The 19688-nt window shown below is 39.0% G+C and overlaps 1 pseudogene and 1 gene segment (V, D, J or C); both read right to left on the reverse strand.

The window, feature by feature from the left end:
* Positions 1-1519: 1519 nt before the first annotated feature.
* Positions 1520-6487, reverse strand: LOC118812686 (annotated as a pseudogene).
* Positions 6488-16607: 10120 nt separating this feature from the next.
* On the reverse strand, positions 16608-18639 carry LOC118812687. The segment is given in 3 exon segments: positions 16608-17538; positions 18238-18346; positions 18631-18639. Coding segments are annotated over 3 exon segments (444 nt in total).
* Positions 18640-19688: the final 1049 nt, after the last annotated feature.

The raw sequence follows: 19688 nt of genomic DNA on the forward strand, positions 1-19688 counted from the left end.
CTGACCCCTCAGACTAACATAATAACACACAGACAACAGATATGACACAACTTAATCTAAGTAACTTCAACATTAAACAACATTTAGTCCATTTTTCAGAGGCTGCATGCCTCCCATGAGCCTCTTCACATGGCCACGCCTACTGAGCCTCTCGACCACAGTGCAGCCTTTGAAAGGTCAACGGCCCCGGTGACCTACCAGCTCGAGTCAAGTCCCTGGTCCTTCAGTATTGATTTAGAATGTAAATCTTATGATCTGCTCCAGCTGTAGTTGATAAAGTGTAATGCTGCTGTGAAACACACTGTGATTGTTCTGACATCAGCACTAAACGTTTAAGTACGACCTGTGGTTTACTGGACAGCCCAGTTCAGTGTTTGATTTCTGTAGTTGTGAGTGAATGTGTGAGCTATTATATTTTAGCCCTCACATCCAATATTATGAAGGCCATCACTACTCTACAGGCACACTAAGCCCAATAATAAACAAATAGTTCCATTAGAAGATAAGAGATTTAAATATATAGATTGATTAAAGGTTTTTAATTATCATCCAGATTAATTCAAACATTAGCTCACCTCTTTTAAAATATATACTGCATAATAATAATGATATAATAATAATAGAAATAACAATTAAAAATAATAATAACAACAATAATAATAATAAACCGGTAAACTGGGAGTGTTGGTGCTGTCGTCCCGCTGCTCTCACTCACTCAGATTTGCTGACAGTGGAGTGGAGGGGCGCCGACATCTCAGGGAGCCTCATGACTCTGTTACCTTCTGATTTCTCCCTTTTAGTGAGGCTGTAATATCTAGACCTGCCAGAGTCTCTGCTGCTCTGTTAACCCTGTAATCTGTGGTCAGTCTCTCTGTACAGAACTGACTCTCTGTGTGTTTCCTTTACTCTGCCGAGTTGATCAGCTGCCCATCCTGTGCGTCTGATGCTGTTGTTTCTTCTGCCTTGATCGGGTGCCACTGCTCGCCAGCCCTCTGGACCAGCTTGACCACCATTAAGCTTCATGCTGTACAACGCTGTGAAACCTCACCTGCATAAACTGACGCTCCTGATGATGATGCTGCGGCTACTGCTGCATAAACTAAAACTATCTATGTAATCATTGCTCCACCTGTTTTTCCCGTTTTGTGTTCTAATATTTTATTCTAACGCTGTTTCCTATCCGGTGTCGACCAGAGGAGGATGGGTTCTCCATTTGAGTCTTGGTTCCTCTCAAGTGTTCTTCCTCTTGCTCTTAGGGACTTTTTCCTTGCCACTGTCGCCACTGGCAACACTCATGGGGGCTCAGACCCGGATTTGTCTGTAAAGCTGCTTTGTAACAACACCTGTTGTAAAAAGTGCTATATAAATAAACTTTGACTTGACTTCACTAATAATAATAATAATAATAATAATAATTGTAATATAACAAATTCTAGAACAATTCAGTATAAAATATATATACATATAAACTCATCATAAAGCTGCCAACTCACAAAAAATAAAATAAATACGTATACTCAACATTGCGATAATGTAATGTGTCTTTTATTATTACTGCATGTACATTAGTTAAAAATAATAAGTAATATAAAAAAATAAAATATTGAAAAGAATTTCTATGAAACATTGTAATACATTAGACTATTCAGGATAATGAAAGCTGCTGGTGGGTTCAGAAGTTCTTTAGAGTCTCTGAGTCACATTACATTTATACAAACCTGAATTATTAATTAATTACATTTTAAATAATGGTTGTACATTCCTTTATTTATTTATTTATTTATTTATTTATTTATCTATCTATCTGTGATATTTTGTTTGTTATATAATTAGTTTATTTATTAAATTATTCATACTCTAATGATGGAAACTTTTAAGCACTGAAAATATGTCTTACGACTATTTGAAAAATAAATCATTGTGTCTCTTAATGCATTTGTTTTCTAATAAATCCTCCAAAAATCACAACAAAAAAAATGTATCACAGCAGTTATTCCAATCTAAATGCTTTATTTTTACAAAAGAAATGAACAGACTTATTTTCAGTAAGTTGCAGATCAAAGAACTGTTTACATGTTTATTGTTTCTGTTTAGGAAAAAGAAAATAACACAATAAACAGTGAAAGACTGAAGATATTTATACTGAAACTCTTTATTGTGATGATGAAGTGATGAGATGAAGATCAGAGCATTAAGCAGAGCCATGTTTGAGCTCACTGAAGATCAAGAGGAGCTCTAGCAGCTCCAACACACGCGTGGACGCTCACTGCCCAGTGCATTGCTCTCTGCTCAGTGTTGTGCTGACAGGAGTCTGGGAGTCCTTGGTGGCCTCACAGGTCACTGTCTTCTGTTAGCCACTGGTCCCCCTGGAGGGTCAGGGTGCTGCTCCAGCTGTAGAGGCCGTCGTCCTTCTGCAGAAGCCCGGGGCTCTGGCTAACCCCCGCGCTCCAGCTGCTCCCGTCCACCTTCCAGCTCAGCCTCCAGTCTGAGGGGAAGCCCTTATTGGCCAAACACACCAGTGTGGCCTTCCCCTGCTGCAGCTCCACGCTGGAGGGGGGCAGGACCGTGAGGGTGGGCGGGGCCAAACCTAGGACACACACAGTTTCATTTCCCTTATTTCTAACAGAGCACAACTGAGTTCAGTGATGCATTAAAAACCAAACTCTAATTACAACCTTAAACTCAACCGTTTCACACACAAACTCATATTTACAGTCACATTCATAGCTGCACTTCATTTACATTTTTATTAGAAAATATTACTGAATTTCACTCAGTAAAACTCTGACATTCTGCACATCCTGTGATGTGAAATTTGAAATGGAACATGTAAACAATAAATAATCAATAAATAAATGGAGCTGCAGTCTCCATGTACTATGGCTTCAAAGCTTTAGAACAGAAAACGCTGCTCAGAATAACCTCCACATTGTGGCTTCCAGATGGAGACAGAATTGCTCTAATGGAGCCCAACACTGACACTACAATCCAGCTCTACATCTGATCTTTTTAAAGAAACGTCATTACTGAACACTTCACAGGAAACCTTTAGGAAATATTAGTATTTTAAAGAAAAGAAATCCAGTTCAGAAACAGGAGCTCGTGGTAAAGCCTAAAGCTCCACGCTCGCCACACTTCAGCCAAGTTCTAATGAAATACATTCAAATTTGGATCAGAACTGATTTAGAAGAACATCAAGTACGTCTGGACTGTTGATCCATAATCATTTTAATAAAAGATTCCTTTTGAATAAGGAGTAAAAGTGTACTTACGTCCAACTGACAGTTTGGTTCCTCCACCAAAAGTGTACCACAGTGATACAAACTCGTTTACTGGCTGTACAAAAACCTCCTGCTCTAAACACGCCGCTCTCTTCAGCCTCTACACGCACTATTTCTGACCTATAATACAATATTAATGGATTCTACAACCATCTAATAATGGAATAAACTACACACTGTAGATCTACACACGTTCTGCCTTTTATTCCCAACAAGGATTATTTTATAAGCAGTAAGATATCTAAACTGAGGACACGCTTGGATCTTCTGAATTTACACAACAGACAAACAAACTGAAGCTTCTAAGCACTAAATATACAATTTTAAATCTCTAAAATTGTTTAAAAAATAAAAGTTCTTCCAAAAGTATTAGTTTAAAGGTTCTCACTGTTTTCATTGTGTTTCCTCCACCAAAAAGTCCTCCAGTCCTGATACAGACAGACTGGGTGGCAGTCGTAGCTGCAGAAAACCTCAAATGAAAGGCAGAGACAGTTAGAACTGCACAATAAGAGATCGCCCTCTGCTGGACATTAAAGGGAACATTTCACTTCTAATCTCTCTAGAATTAGACAAGCCTGGCTGAGCTGAAGTAGCTCCCAGCAATAGTCTCCACTACTGACCTCCACAAACCTCTGTGACCCCCTTATTTTTCCTCTCCACTTAATGCCTTAAGGATCATCTGGGGGAGTGAAATGTAATATAACGCTCAAATCATTCTGTCTTCTTTCAGAAAACTCTGGTGGGAATCAGAAGAGATTTCATTTTCCCACATCTCTATAAAAAGCTGCACTTTAAACATCAGATTCCACACTGAGCAGAAATGTCTGATCAAACAATATCAGATAAATATGATCATCTTTACTCAGTGTTGATAGAAAGATGATTTCCATAGAGGCTCCACTTTGCATTATCAGCCCATGCTTCAGTGCTCTGCTAGTGTTTATAGTCCTGTGAGTTTAACACTTCATGACTGAGAGCTGCTGCCCCACAAACTTCACCCACAGCAACCATGACTTTGGTCTCCATCTTCATCTGGACACTGACCCTCTGGACTCACGGTAACTCACTGATTTATTTTGGTGAACTATATTTAATGCTTTTGAAATTATATTTTATGTTTATATACTTCATTTATACTTCACCTACAATTTAATTTTTTATTATTTGTTTACTTACATTTTATTTTTTACTTTATCAGGATCCAGTGGTCAGGTGACTGTGACTCAGACTCCTGCAGTGAAAACTGTTTCTCCAGGAGACTCAGTTACCATCAGCTGTAAATTCAGCAGCGCTGTTTTTCCCTACTGTGGTGGGTCACATGATTGTTTAGCCTGGTATCAGCAGAAACCTGGAGAAGCTCCTAAACTCCTGATCTACAATGCTAACAGTAGACAGTCAGGTGTTCCAGATCGTTTCAGTGGCAGTGGATCTGGATCTGACTTCACTCTGACCATCAGTAATGTCCAGACTGAAGATGCAGGAGATTATTACTGTCAGAGTGTACATAGTATCAGTAGTAGTGGTGTGTTCCCACAGTGTTTAGTAGGTGTACAAAAAGCTCCCTCAGTCAGCTGCACAGAGACTGCACTGCTGCAGCTGGACTCTACTGCAGGTGCTGAGGGGGAGGATGGACACACACAATAACACACTCTGTGGAAATCAGGACTTTAGATGGAATTTGTTCTTCTTTTCATTAGACTGTAAATGCTTTGTGATTTTAGGGATTTATTTCCTGATCTCCACAGGTCTGGAACTAGCTGTAGAGTTCAGCTAGAGTCTCATTTATTATAAAGTTTATTATAAGGATCTGGACAGATTATGAAATGGATGTTTCTCTCAGTCCTGAGAAAGAGGGAGTCCCTGAAGAAATCCTTCAACAAACTCAGACTCATCAGTTTTTATTAGGAGATGATGTTTAGAGGTGAGTACTACGTAGTTACAAGTAAATAAGATACATTTATAGTGGAATTATTGTCTGTCTAGCCAGTCAGCCAAGATCTAGTTAAAAAAAAAAACATATTCAGGTTTCACATACTTTCATGATTATACACATAATTTGTGACTGTAAACATAAATGCCTTACATTCATGTATTTTCTGCTGTTGTAGGTCAGATGCTGTCAAAAACTTTCATAAAATAGCAAGATAATGAACAACTTAATATTTAATTTATTTAAAAGTACAAATGACTTTTTTTCAAATATTCAAAGTTCCTTATAGGAATGATAAAAAATATGATCATTGTAGGTCTGGAAGGTAAAAATACGTCACTAAAAGTGAACAGAAGTGATAACAGGCTCCTCCAATAATATTAAAGAGAGACACATTCAGTTCAGATCTTTACTGAAGAAGTCACTGTAAAACTGAAACACAGTTAAAATATGTAGACAGAATATCTATTATAAGCTTGGAATGTCTGTTTAAGTAAGATGTTTCATAAAATATTTACATGCACCACCGTTAGCTTGGTGCTAACATAACTTTATAAACTCCTTATGAGCACTAACACTGCCAGAGCTGTTGATAGGATAAACTAAAGCTTCTCACCAATTAATGTAAAAGGTTTCTGCATTAACGGACTGTTCTGCTGCTGCTCACACCTCTTGCTTTGGAGCTTTAGCATTTTATTAAAGGTAATAGATAGGAATTCACATTTGTAATATGCTAATATCTTTTAGATCTTTTTTTTCTGGGCTTTGATATTAGTGTCTAAAATTTTGCTTTTACTTCTACTTCAGTCATTTTTTCACTGAAGTATCAAAACTTTTACTTGAGTCTGATTTTAAGCTGCTCTTTTACTCTCAACTCCTTTCACACTACACGACTCACACTGTTGTTCTGTGTTCCTACAGTGCAGAACTTCCCAAGAGTCTAACTGGATCAGATGAAAGAGTCTAACTGGATCTGAAGCAGTACAAATGTCACCAAGAAAACATAATGGAATTTAACAAATAAAACCTGAAATAAATATGAATAACTCAGTAAAAAGTAGATTACTATACTTGACTGGAAATGATTATTATTTGAAAATAGTCAGGAGAACACAAACACGCTTTTACTTTAGTACATTGAACTGTTGAGTAAATATAACTAGTCAATAGACATCTCTGCTCATCACTATACAACAACACAAATCCCCCACTGCTCCTGTTGCTCAAGGTGTTCCTCAGGGTTCTGTTCTGGGTCCCACTCATCTGCCATCTCCATTTCTAATTACCTGTATCTCTTATATTAAGATTTGGATGAGCTCTAATTTAATGACATTCAAAACAGATGAGACTGATGTTCTGATATCTGCCCCTAATACATTTCAGTCAGTCAGCACCCTCTCTGAAATAAGTTTAGACATTGATGAGTTCAGATAAATCCCTCACAAACTGTTCATAATCATGGTGTCACATTTGATTCCTCACTCACTTTTAAATCCCATATTCTCACTTATCAAGACTGTCTTCTACCAGCTTTGTAATATTTCCAGACTCCGCCCCCTGATTATCAGCAGTGATGCAGAAATGTAGATTAGTGTCTTTATCAGTTCCCATCTCCCAAAGTTCTGCCTCCTCAGCCGAGTAAAGCAGGTCAGCAATGCTGGTCTTACATATTTAATGTGTGAGTTCACTGAAATCTAAATAACACCAGTGTTTATGGAGTAGTACAGTGTCATGAGGTCACAGATCAGCCTGATGTTGATTTGGTACAGGATCATCACTCAACTGTAGCTCTAACACAGAGAATTTCTCTTTATTTGGTGATGGTGCCCTGTTTATGTACCATGTCTGTTGACTGTGAAAGCAGAGTGTCAGCCTTTCTAGTGATTGTAGTCACATAAGTGAAAAGAGACACGCTTCACCCACAAGGAGGCGCTGTTGTATAAATTAAACAGAGACTTTGGTGCTGGTGGACTTGTAGTTAAAGCCTGTGATGAGTCTTAAACAGTAGTGTAGACTTCATTACTGCTTGAAGGTGATGTGTTAATTCTCTAGACTACTTAAACTGCTGTGGTGTTTATTTCACTCTAGTTTATTTCAGACCACACAAGCTAATGAATGAGTGCAGCTCTGAGCCGTGAGCTGCTGTGCTGTGTTGGAAAGTTCTCAGCTTGGATAAATAAAGGCTTTGGAGCAGCATCAGTGGATCTCTCCTCTCACAGTCCTTTAACTGCCTGACAGTTCAGTAGTTTATTCTCAAAGGTTCCTCACACTAGTTCTCAGTTCCAGCCCTGAATACTCTACAGTCCTCACACTTTTGTAGTCTTAGTCTAACACACTGGACTAAACCCATGAAGGGCTTTAGAGTTACCTGATGAGTTTAATGAGGGATGATACACTACGACTACGAAGCAGCACTGAAGTAAGAAGTGAAACCAGCCCCCCACAGCCCACCCAGCTGAACACAAACAAGCAGTTCTAAGCAGTAAACAGTCAGACAGAGAGAGAGAGAGCAGTGGGGTGAGACTCAGATTTGCATGAACAGGCCTGAGTCGTCCTCTTTCTCCCAGAATAGAGCAGCACTTTCACCAGATGTTCAGCTTAATTCAGCCAAACTCCCTCAAGATCAACACACAGCACTGCACTGAATCTACAGCTGAACTCCCTCTCTAACAACACTGACCATCACCATTCATTACAGTAAAGAACTCAGACTAAACTCAAAAGAACTGGAAACTCTGCAGCAGCACTAATGCATTCTAGCACTGGAGAACATTTACTAGTTCCTCTTTACACAGTGGAACAACTAGAACTTTCCTAACTCATAATCTAACTAACATCAGATGAAGTGTCATAAAAACAGTTCAAACCTCTCATTAAAACCTGTGAATGTCTTCATACAGGAGAATCTCACTGACCTCAGACAAGCTGATCATCATGATCTGTAACTGATGATGAGATGATTAAATGAATCTCCTGTTTAAATAGAATAAAAGTCTCTTTTCACAGTGAGTTTGGTTCCTCCACTGAAAGTGAACCACAGTGATACATTTCAGTGAAGTCATTGTACATAAACCTCCATCACTCATCACTGTTTACCCTGAACTCTTCTACACTCATCAACTATTTATGACCTTTAGAAATGAACGTCTGACACTGAATTAACAGAACTGAGCTAATACTTTATAATCATATCTAAATAATCATATGTGTTTATTATAGAGGTGTTTGGTGAGTCCATTTCCATAGAGGCTCCACTTTGCATTATCAGCCCATGCTTCAGTGCTCTGCTAGTGTTTATAGTCCTGTGAGTTTAACACTTCATGACTGAGAGCTGCTGCCCCACAAACTTCACCCACAGCAACCATGACTTTGGTCTCCATCTTCATCTGGACACTCACCCTCTGGACTCAAGGTAACTCACTTATCAAGTTTTGCGCAGTGATATCTGGAATGTCTTTTGTATGTACTTATTTTCATTTTCTCTGCAATTTATCTATTTATTTTGTATTTCAAGATTACTTTAATTTTATTTCTCAGGATCCAGTGGTCAGGTGACTGTGACTCAGACTCCTAAAGTGAAAACTGTTTCTCCAGGAGACTCAGTTACCATCAGCTGTAGAACCAGCACTGCAGTGTACCGCTGGAGTAATGGGGATGGTTTAGCCTGGTATCAGCAGAAACCTGGAGAAGCTCCTAAACTCCTGATCTATGCTGCTAACAGTAGACAGTCAGGTGTTCCAGCTCGTTTCAGTGGCAGTGGATCTGGATCTGACTTCACTCTGACCATCAGTAATGTCCAGACTGAAGATGCAGGAGATTATTACTGTCAGAGTTATCACAGTGGCTACGTGTTCCCACAGTGTTTAGTAGGTGTACAAAAAGCTCCCTCAGTCAGCTGCACAGAGACTGCACTGCTGCAGCTGGACTCTACTGCAGGTGCTGAGGGGGAGGATGGACACACACAATAACACACTCTGTGGAAATCAGGACTTTAGATGGAATTTGTTCTTCTTTTCATTAGACTGTAAATGCTTTGTGATTTTAGGGATTTATTTCCTGATCTCCACAGGTCTGGAACTAGCTGTAGAGTTCAGCTAGAGTCTCATTTATTATAAAGTTTATTATAAGGATCTGGACAGATTATGAAATGGATGTTTCTCTCAGTCCTGAGAAAGAGGGAGTCCCTGAAGAAATCCTTCAACAAACTCATCAGTTTTTATTAGGAGGTGATATTCAGAGGTGAGTAGAGTGTAATCAATAGTTTGTCCCTTCAACCTAACAATAATTTTCATGATAACAAACAATTTTAATGTTTTCATTCAACTAAATTAAATACTTCAAATGAAATGTTAGTTCAATTGTTTGTTTCCAAATATAGACATTCAGGCTCCTCCAATAATATTCAGAGACAGACATTAAGTTAATCTTTACTGAAGAAGTCACTGTAAAATTAAAACATAGACAGTACAAATATGTAAACAGAATGTCTGATATAAGCTTTGAATAACTGTGTTTAAGTTAGAGCTGCTATAAAATCTATATTTGCACCACCATTAGTTTGGCGCTAACATTACATTACAAACCCCTTAGAGGTGCTAATCTCACAATCTAGACTTTTGCATACATCCTGTACACTCAACATTTGTCATCTACAGCAAATTACTTGTCCTGTTATTTATTTATTTAGCTTCCTGACTGAGTTCTATAGAGAAACTCAGAGCTCCAGTAGATTTTAGATCTGATGCTTTTTACTAAAGTTGTCCTTTTACTTCTACTTCAGTCATGATTTCACTGAAGTATCAACACTTTTACTTGAGTCTGATTTTAAGCTGCTCTTTCACTCTCAACTCCTTTCACACTACACGACTTACACTGTTGTTCTGTGTTCCTACAGTGCAGAACTTCCCAAGAGTCTAACTGGATCTGATCAAAACAGTGGTCAGTATCAGTTGGTGTGCTGTTAGACAGAGTGATCCACCATGGAGTCTGACAGACAGACTGACCAGCAGGGGGAGCCACAGCCCACCTCAGCCCCTCCCAGCAGCCTCCTGGAGCTCCACCCTCCCACACTGATCAATAAAACTCCCCCTACTGATCCTGGAGTGTGGAACTGGGAGGCGTGCAGGAACGCTGCTGTGGGTTTTCTCACTGGCCATGTTCCTGCTGCACCATTACTCTCTGTACACTGTGATAAAGAGCACAGGAGAATCAGCTGGAGCTTCATTCACCACTGCACTGATTACACTGTTTATACTCCCATTATTTCCCTCAGAACAAACACTCTACATGTTCTTCTACAGCACCATCACATACCATGTCGACATAATTCATAATGCAAGGTGAAGTATGTAAATATATAAGTATATTCTGCCAAGATGGCTATAAAAGAGACCAAAGGAACCCACAAATATGAGAATTTTCTCTGTTTAAAAATTACGATAACCACTGTATTATCTTAGTTTAATGTCGTTTCAGTGTATTATGGTCCTTTTTTTCATAACAAGCATAAAAAAACCCAATAGCATGCTAATGTCTCGCTAGCTAGCTAAATTACTCCTTCAAACTTAAATAGTCCAAACAGTTCTGATGCCTGAAGCACCAGGATGTAACTGCTGCTCCATTTAAGGTGGAACGGGAAATTCGAACAAGAAGCTGGCAAATATCTGACTTCAGCTTCGTATCACTGAAGAATTAGGGGTGGGTGATAATAAATAATTGCCCCCCTCTTTGAAGGCATATGATGCCCTAAATGTAACTAAAGCCCAGCAGTGAGGAGCTGAACTTTACCCTCCTCTGCTGTCACTGCAGACTGGCAGGGTCGCCTACAGAGCAGCGCTGGTAGCTGTTAATGAAGTGATGCTCTTTTTGATTCGGGGGTCCCATTTCAGAGGAACATTTAAACCACTACCTGTTGTAACTCAATTCCAAAGGGCAACGTGACACTCGCCTCCAAGGGATAGGGTTAAACATAAGAAATGGGACTGGGCCTAAGACTGCTAGTCTCAGATACGATCATATAAACAGCACAGATCAACTGTGATGGACTGACTAAGGTCTTAACTGACCTAAAATTAGAAAGAATAAAACATGAATCCAGACTGATATTAGCTGGACTATTCAAGACAGATGGATAGAAACACTTACTTGGATAGAAACACAACCTTCTGCAGGGGTGATGACAGTGTTATGACACCAAAACAAGCAAGTGACCAAATGAGAGAAAGGAGTGTCTCTTATGTTATAGATTTAGTCAGGAAAACACATCATAGAATATTTCAGTTTAAATAAATAAAGAACTGTATTATTGCTAAAACCTTATAGTGTCAGGAAGGGGGCATTTCACACTGTAGTGAAGTAAAACTATGTTACTATGGAAATCTTTTACACGACTCATGCAAATCACTTTGTTCAGTCCAGTTTGTGTTGTGTTCATATTGTCAAGGCCCTGCCTGGTTCCATTCCATGTTTTCCTTTTTCCTGGTTCAGTTTCATGTTTTTTATTTTTGTTTTCCAGGTGCTGCTGATGTCCACAATGCCAGCTTGGACTGAGGCCTGAGACTAAAAGCTCTGTTTGCAGTGTGCCCTGGAGCTCCCTGTCTTCTAGCACCTTGCAATTTAATAATTTAAAAAAAATGATCTAATATTTTTGCATAAATGTAATTAACATGTAGTCTGTCTTTTATGTTGCCACCACATTGAGCTGGGTGAGTGTAACAGTTAGAGGTAGTAACTAATCCTGGTCATTTTGTGTTCAAGGACAACTGAAGTGGACCTAAAGCTGCCCCTTGGGGAACTCCAATAGTGAGGCTATCAGGAGCCCAGACATACCCTTTCCAGGCCACCTTGTAGGATTGATCCTGAAGATGAGAAGAAGTTCTGGGGGTTCACAGTCAAAGATAGATGACATGTCAAGGAGGATGAAAACTGAGGGTAAAGAATTAGAAGTGTCTGTTTGTTCTACATTTGGGTTGTTGTTACCAATAAATGCTTGGTTGACCTGGGTACACTGACAGTTAGTGGAAGCACTAAAGTAAGAAGTGAAACCAGCCCCCCACAGCCCACCCAGCTGAACACAAACAAGCAGTTTTAAGCAGTAAACAGTCAGACAGAGAGAGAGAGAGCAGTGGGGTGAAACTCAGATTTGCATGAACAGGCCTGAGTCGTCCTCTTTCTCCCAGAATAGAGCAGCACTTTCACCAGATGTTCAGCTTAATTCAGCCAAACTCCCTCAAGATCAACACACAGCACTGCACTGAATCTACAGCTGAACTCCCTCTCTAACAACACTGACCATCACCATTCATTACAGTAAAGAACTCAGACTAAACTCAAAAGAACTGGAAACTCTGCAGCAGCACTAATGCATTCTAGCACTGGAGAACATTTACTAGTTCCTCTTTACACAGTGGAACAACTAGAACTTTCCTAACTCATAATCTAACTAACATCAGATGAAGTGTCATAAAAACAGTTCAAACCTCTCATTAAAACCTGTGAATGTCTTCATACAGGAGAATCTCACTGACCTCAGACCAGCTGATCATCATGATCTGAATCAGTGTTGGTACTTTCACAAGAACGAGGCACTAATCTTATGTAATCACTCGTGATTCATTATGACTCTAAAACTGGTTTATCTTCTATGTTTAACATTAAGACTCTTAACAACTAAACATTAATGAGTGTGTCATCCACCAACTGTTCGTAAGAAGATATTTCTCCTTAAACCCCACTTACGCAGTTTGTACGAAGATTCTGACTCTCACTGATGTTCTCTGGGATTTGTTCTTAGGTAAGAACAGAATCTACACACTTAAGAGCACAAAGGTGAGGACAGTTCTGCTCTTTAAGAACACATCATGAATCTGATGTAGACTTTTTCTTAGAACCTTTCTCTTAGGAAGATATTGGAGAATGAGGCCCAATGACTTTTTGTTCTTCCACTTAAAGTGAACCACAGTGATGCATTTCAATGAAGATCTCGTACCAACTCTGACTTTCTTTCCCCGTTACATAATACAGGACTCTTAAACTGGTTTAGACACAGAGTTACACAGATCTCATATTTATTATACAGAGCTTTGATGTTATTGTTGAAAATCCTACAGAAATCTAGATTATTTACTTATATTTACATATATCCAAGTTTGGTTTCACAGATTTATGTTATACTATCTAATGAATCTTTGTTCTCCTTAACAAGTGTAGCAGTGGGACACAAGTCTAAAGGGCTTTCTGTGAAAGAGATCTGGAAGAGGTGTTTGATTTAGACATGTGGTTTTCAGTTAGTTCAAATCTGTATTCAAAGTGTGCATGGATTCATTTTAAGTTCAGTAATGGGATCTAAAACAAGGTAAGATTTTAAATCATTTTTAGGCCTGTAATAAAATCAGAACTTTTCTAGAAGAGACTGTTTTCTGTAATAGAAGGAATTCTAAACATACAGTTTTCTTCTGAACAGCTGTTTTACATCTGTGTGTCTGTAAATGTGACTGTAACTCTTACGTGGCAATTTCAACCATAAAAACTAAAATCTTCTTTATATTTTAAAAATGTCTATCTTTAAAATAATAGAATGTAGCTAAAATTTTAATCTTCTATTTATTATCATATGTGTTTATTATAGAGGTGTTTGGTGAGTCCATTTCCATAGAGGCTCCACTTTGCATTATCAGCCCATGCTTCAGTGCTCTGCTAGTGTTTATAGTCCTGTGAGTTTAACACTTCATGACTGAGAGCTGCTGCCCCACAAACTTCACCCACAGCAACCATGACTTTGGTCTCCATCTTCATCTGGACACTCACCCTCTGGACTCAAGGTAAATGTCAGGGGTTAAATTTCAGTTCTGAGGAGCCACTTTAACCCCCTTTATTACTGATATTAGATTTCTGGTTACAGATGAAACAGTGATCTGACTCAGACATTTTTCTTTTTCTTTAGAGTCACTTGGGGAGATAATCCTGACTCAGACTCCAGGATCTCAGACTGTTTCACCAGGAGACTCTGTTACTATCAGCTGCAGAGCCAGTGAGAGCATCGGCAACAATCTCCACTGGTATCTGCAGAAACCTGGAGAAGCTCCTAAACTCCTGATCTATGGTGCATCTACCCGTCAGTCTGGTGTTCCAGGTCGTTTCAGTGGGAGTAGATCTGGAACAGATTTTACTCTAAAAATCAGTGGAGTTCAGCCTGAAGATGCAGGAGATTATTACTGTCAGCAGGGTAGCAGCCTTCCATTCACACAGTGTTAGAGCGCGATACAAAAACCTCCCTCAGCTGTAGAGGAACTGCTCTGACTCAGAAACTCTCACTGATCTGAGAACAGCTGCTAAAGCTGCACTCAACTGAACTCATCAACTCCAAAACACTACAGTAGTGAGCACTGTTCTCTCTTTGGGGGGTTCTCCTCACTGTGGAACAGGGTTCTTCAGCACTAGATGGAACATCTCACTAGTAGCAGCAGATAAACACATAAAGAAAAGGAAAAGTACTTACTGTACTCACAGAACTTGATCAACATCATTTTAGTTCTGTTTGTTTTATTTACTGTTTGTAGTCCTGAGGTCAGAACTCAGGACTCCTGTTTGTGCACTTTCTCAGAACCAACCAGTAACCAGCGTCAGCTGATGACTGAAAACAAAATAATCTGCCAAAACTAATTTAAAGCACATCATTTCAGCAGGATATTTTATTATGAACTGATTTAAACAGTAGTGCCATTTGAACACAGTTGCTACTTTAAAAGCTAGGCTACTTTAAAGGCTGAACAACAGCTCATATGAAAGTGTTAAACACAACAATAAGTGTCTAAATTATGATTATCAGAAGTAAAAAATCAGTTTAGAAAACTAAGTAAAAGATTTTAAAGTTGTTGCTTTGTGCCAACCCGCTGTTACACCCAGAATTTTCACCTGGGTTTACATTAGAAAAGCAGGACAGAAAAAATAGCTTCCTTTGAACTTTGGTGTTGGTGAAGACTTTTGATAGAAACTTGGACGGCAAAGAAAATAGATCAACCTCAACCAAATGAAGCCTCACCTCCCCTCTCACAGCCCAGATAACCAAACTGAGGATCATAGTTTAAACACTTTCTGAGAAGAACAGTTCAGTGGAAAAAGAACATTTCACTGAAGGACAGTTGAGGGTAAAAGACGAAGAGAACGACCAGCTACAAGATGGATGAAGACAATCAGAGGAATCATAAACCAGCCATTCAGAAGCTGAAAGACCCAAACAGAAGACAGAACGCTCTGAATAAACATCCACATGGTAGGCAGGGGTCAGATAATAGATCATGATTGACCGGTAGCAACTGATCGCATAACAGATTCATTTGTACTGTGCTAACAGGAGTGAACTTGAAGAACTTCTGGGGATTTCAAGCTATTTTTGTCTAATACTGTTACACATTTAGCTGGCTAGTTTGATCAGTGTTATTCCATAAAATCTATTCTGTCTCATTTAGGTGGAGACAAGTGATTCAGTAACGTGTCCGAGGACTTCATAGACTTAACTGGGAATATTCTATTGCATTGAGGTGAAAGTTAACCCCTTAAATGCCCAGGGCTGACCGGCAGGCCCAGAGTTTTATTACACACTTCTATAACCTCAAAATAGCTCAACCAGTTTGCACTGAAATCCCTGCAGTTACTGAATCACAAGCCGTACTAGCTAAGAGTCCTGGACATTTAAGGAATCAGTGCTGGAAATCATTTATGTATCATTTATAACAGATAATTCAGATATAAACATGAATTAGTCACATCACATCTTTAAATCTCGCTTCACTCACCAGGTACATGATATTTCATTAAAATTGAAATAAGTTACTGCTTATAACCTCTCATTTCAAAATGATTTAGAATTAAAATCAGTGATTTCCTGGTTGTGTTATAACAGTTTAATTCATATAAATTACTGTTACTAATTATTCCTTGGTCAGATTGGTCTTTTTGGTTTTCTAGTGCAGCTTCATTTCTCTCAGGCTCAAACCTAAAGGGCTGATTGTGTTATGAGGGTCTGCCGTCCCCCTAACAACCACTGATGATTCATCATCTTCATCAGATTAAATATGACTGAGCCACTCATAGTAATCTGCTATCACAGCGATCTACACTGCTCTGCCCACCAGTGACTTCACACAATACATTTTCAAGTTTACAGAAAGACATCAGACTTTTCCATTAAACTGAATTAATTTTTCAGTTTTAAAGACCAAAATGTGTTTTCAGCTTAAATCCCTGTCACTTCATGTCAACAGCAAAGACATGATATGTGATCTACAGGAGATCCATATGCTGTAGATTTGGCTTTAAACTCAGACAAATGCTGTTAAAACACTGTGAGAAACACTTTGAATCATGAGAATTTAAACAGGCCGAAGTGACAGAATGTGGAGCTATTTATTTATTTATTTATTTATTTATTTACTCATTTGTTCATTTGTTTGATCATTGTTCCATTTCATAGAAATGGAAAATTTTAGAAACCGTTAACATTTATTATGATTGGTTAAAAAAATAATGTTGTATATTCATGCATTTGTTACCCAATATAAAAAAATATTGTCTTAATTAATTCTTCATTTGTTTGACCTTTTTTTTGAATCTCTGACACTGGAAAAAATTAACAACAACAAATACATTTCTTATGAACTTAATCATTGTGTCTCATGTTGTTTATTCTGATAGATCCTCCAATATCATGACAGAAAAGATGAAACACTGCAGTTATTCCAATCGAAATGCTTTAATTTTTAAAGAAATGAACAGACTTGTTTCCAGTAAATTATACATCAAAAAATGTTTATATGTTTATTGTTGCTGTTTCAGGAAAAAGAAAATAACACAATAATCAATGAAAGACTGAAGATATTTATACTGAAACTCTTTATTGTGATGATGAAATGATGAGATGAAGATCAGAGCATTAAGCAGAGCCATGTTTGAGCTCACTGAAGATCAAGAGGAGCTCTAGCAGCTCCAACACACGCGTGGACGCTCACTGCCCAGTGCATTGCTCTCTGCTCAGTGATTTGCTGACAGGAGTCTGGGAGTCCTTGGTGGCCTCACAGGTCACTGTCTTCTTCGTTAGCCACTGGTCCTCCTGGAGGGTCAGGGTGCTGCTCCAGCTGTAGAGGCCGTCGTCCTTCTGCAGAAGCCCGGGGCTCTGGCTAACCCCCGCGCTCCAGCTGCTCCCGTCCACCTTCCAGCTCAGCGTCCAGTCTGAGGGGAAGCCCTTATTGGCCAAACACACCAGTGTGGCCTTCCCCTGCTGCAGCTCCACGCTGGAGGGGGGCAGGACCGTGAGGGTGGGCTGGGCCAAACCTAGGACACACACAGTTTCATTTCCCTTATTTCTAACAGAGCAAAACTGAGTTCAGTGATGCATTAAAAACCAAACTCTAATTACAACCTTAAACTCAACCGTTTCACACACAAACTCATATTTACAGTCACATTCATAGCTGCACTTCATTTACATTTTTATTAGAAAATATTACTGAATTTCACTCAGTAAAACTCTGACATTCTGCACATCCTGTGATGTGAAATTTGAAATGGAACATGATTTGATTTCCTCCAAAACAATAAATAATCAATAAATAAATGGAGCTGCAGTCTCCATGTACTATGGCTTCAAAGCTTTAGAACAGAAAACGCTGCTCAGAATAACCTCCACATTGTGGCTTCCAGATGGAGACAGAATTGCTCTAATGGAGCCCAACACTGACACTACAATCCAGCTCTACATTTGATCTTTTTAAAGAAACGTCATTACTGAACACTTCACAGGAAACCTTTAGGAAATATTAGTATTTTAAAGAAAAGAAATCCAGTTCAGAAACAGGAGCTCGTGGTAAAGCCTAAAGCTCCACGCTCGCCACACTTCAGCCAAGTTCTAATGAAATACATTCAAATTTGGATCAGAACTGATTTAGAAGAACATCAAGTACGTCTGGACTGTTGATCCATAATCATTTTAATAAAAGATTCCTTTTGAATAAGGAGTAAAAGTGTACTTACGTCCAACTGACAGTTTGGTTCCTCCACCAAAAGTCCTCCACAGTGATACAAACTCGTTTACTGGCTGTACAAAAACCTCCTGCTCTAAACACGCCGCTCTCTTCAGCCTCTACACGCACTATTTCTGACCTATAATACAATATTAATGGATTCTACAATCATCTAATAATGGAATAAACTACACACTGTAGATCTACACACGTTCTGCCTTTTATTCCCAACAAGGATTATTTTATAAGCAGGAAAACATCTAAACTGAGGACACGCTTGGTTCTTCTGAATTTACACAGCAGACAAACAAAGTTAACCTTCTAAAGGCTAAATACACTTTAAAACTATAACAATGTTAAAAATAAAAGTTCTTCTAACAGTATTAGATTAAAAGGTTCTCACTGTTTTCATTGTGTTTCCTCCACCAAAAAGTCCTCCAGTCCTGATACAGACAAACTGGGTGGCAGTCGTAGCTGCAGAAACCCTCAAATGAAAGGCAGAGACAGTCAGAACTGCACAATAAGAGATCGCCCTCTGCTGCACATTAAAGGGAATATTTCACTTCTAATCTCTCTAGAATTAGACAAGCCTGGCTGAGCTGAAGTAGCTCCCAGCAATAGTCTACTGACTCACTACTGACCTCCACAAACCTCTGTGACCCCCTTATTTTTCCTCTCCACTTAATGCCTTAAGGATCATCTGGGGGAGTGAAATGTAATATAACGCTCAAATCATTCTGTCTTCTTTCAGAAAACTCTGGTGGGAATCAGAAGAGATTTCATTTTCCCACATCTCTATAAAAAGCTGCACTTTAAACATCAGATTCCACACTGAGCAGAAATGTCTGATCAAACAATATCAGATAAATATGATCATCTTTACTCAGTGTTGATAGAAAGATGATTTCCATAGAGGCTCCACTTTGCATTATCAGCCCATGCTTCAGTGCTCTGCTAGTGTTTATAGTCCTGTGAGTTTAACACTTCATGACTGAGAGCTGCTGCCCCACAAACTTCACCCACAGCAACCATGACTTTGGTCTCCATCTTCATCTGGACACTGACCCTCTGGACTCAAGGTAACTCACTCATTCACCTTTGACTTTAACTTGTATTTAAAGTGTACTTTTCTCACTCAAGGAACAATTATATTTGTGTCAGTGTATTTGAAGTGTATATATTGTCATTCATTCATATACATTATTTTATTTCAGGATCCAGTGGTCAGGTGACTGTGACTCAGACCCCTACAGTAACAGCTGTTTCTCCAGGAAACTCAGTTACCATCAACTGTAGAACCAGCACTGCAGTGTATGTTGCGAGTTCATATCACCTTCTACACTGGTATCAGCAGAAACCTGGAGAAGCTCCTAAACTCCTGATCTACTACGCTAACAGTAGAAAGTCAGGTGTTCCAGATCGTTTCAGTGGCAGTGGATCTGGATCTGACTTCACTCTGAC

The sequence above is a fragment of the Colossoma macropomum genome, unplaced genomic scaffold (genome assembly GCF_904425465.1).
Source record: "Colossoma macropomum unplaced genomic scaffold, Colossoma_macropomum, whole genome shotgun sequence".
Taxonomy (NCBI): Eukaryota; Metazoa; Chordata; class Actinopteri; order Characiformes; family Serrasalmidae; genus Colossoma; species Colossoma macropomum.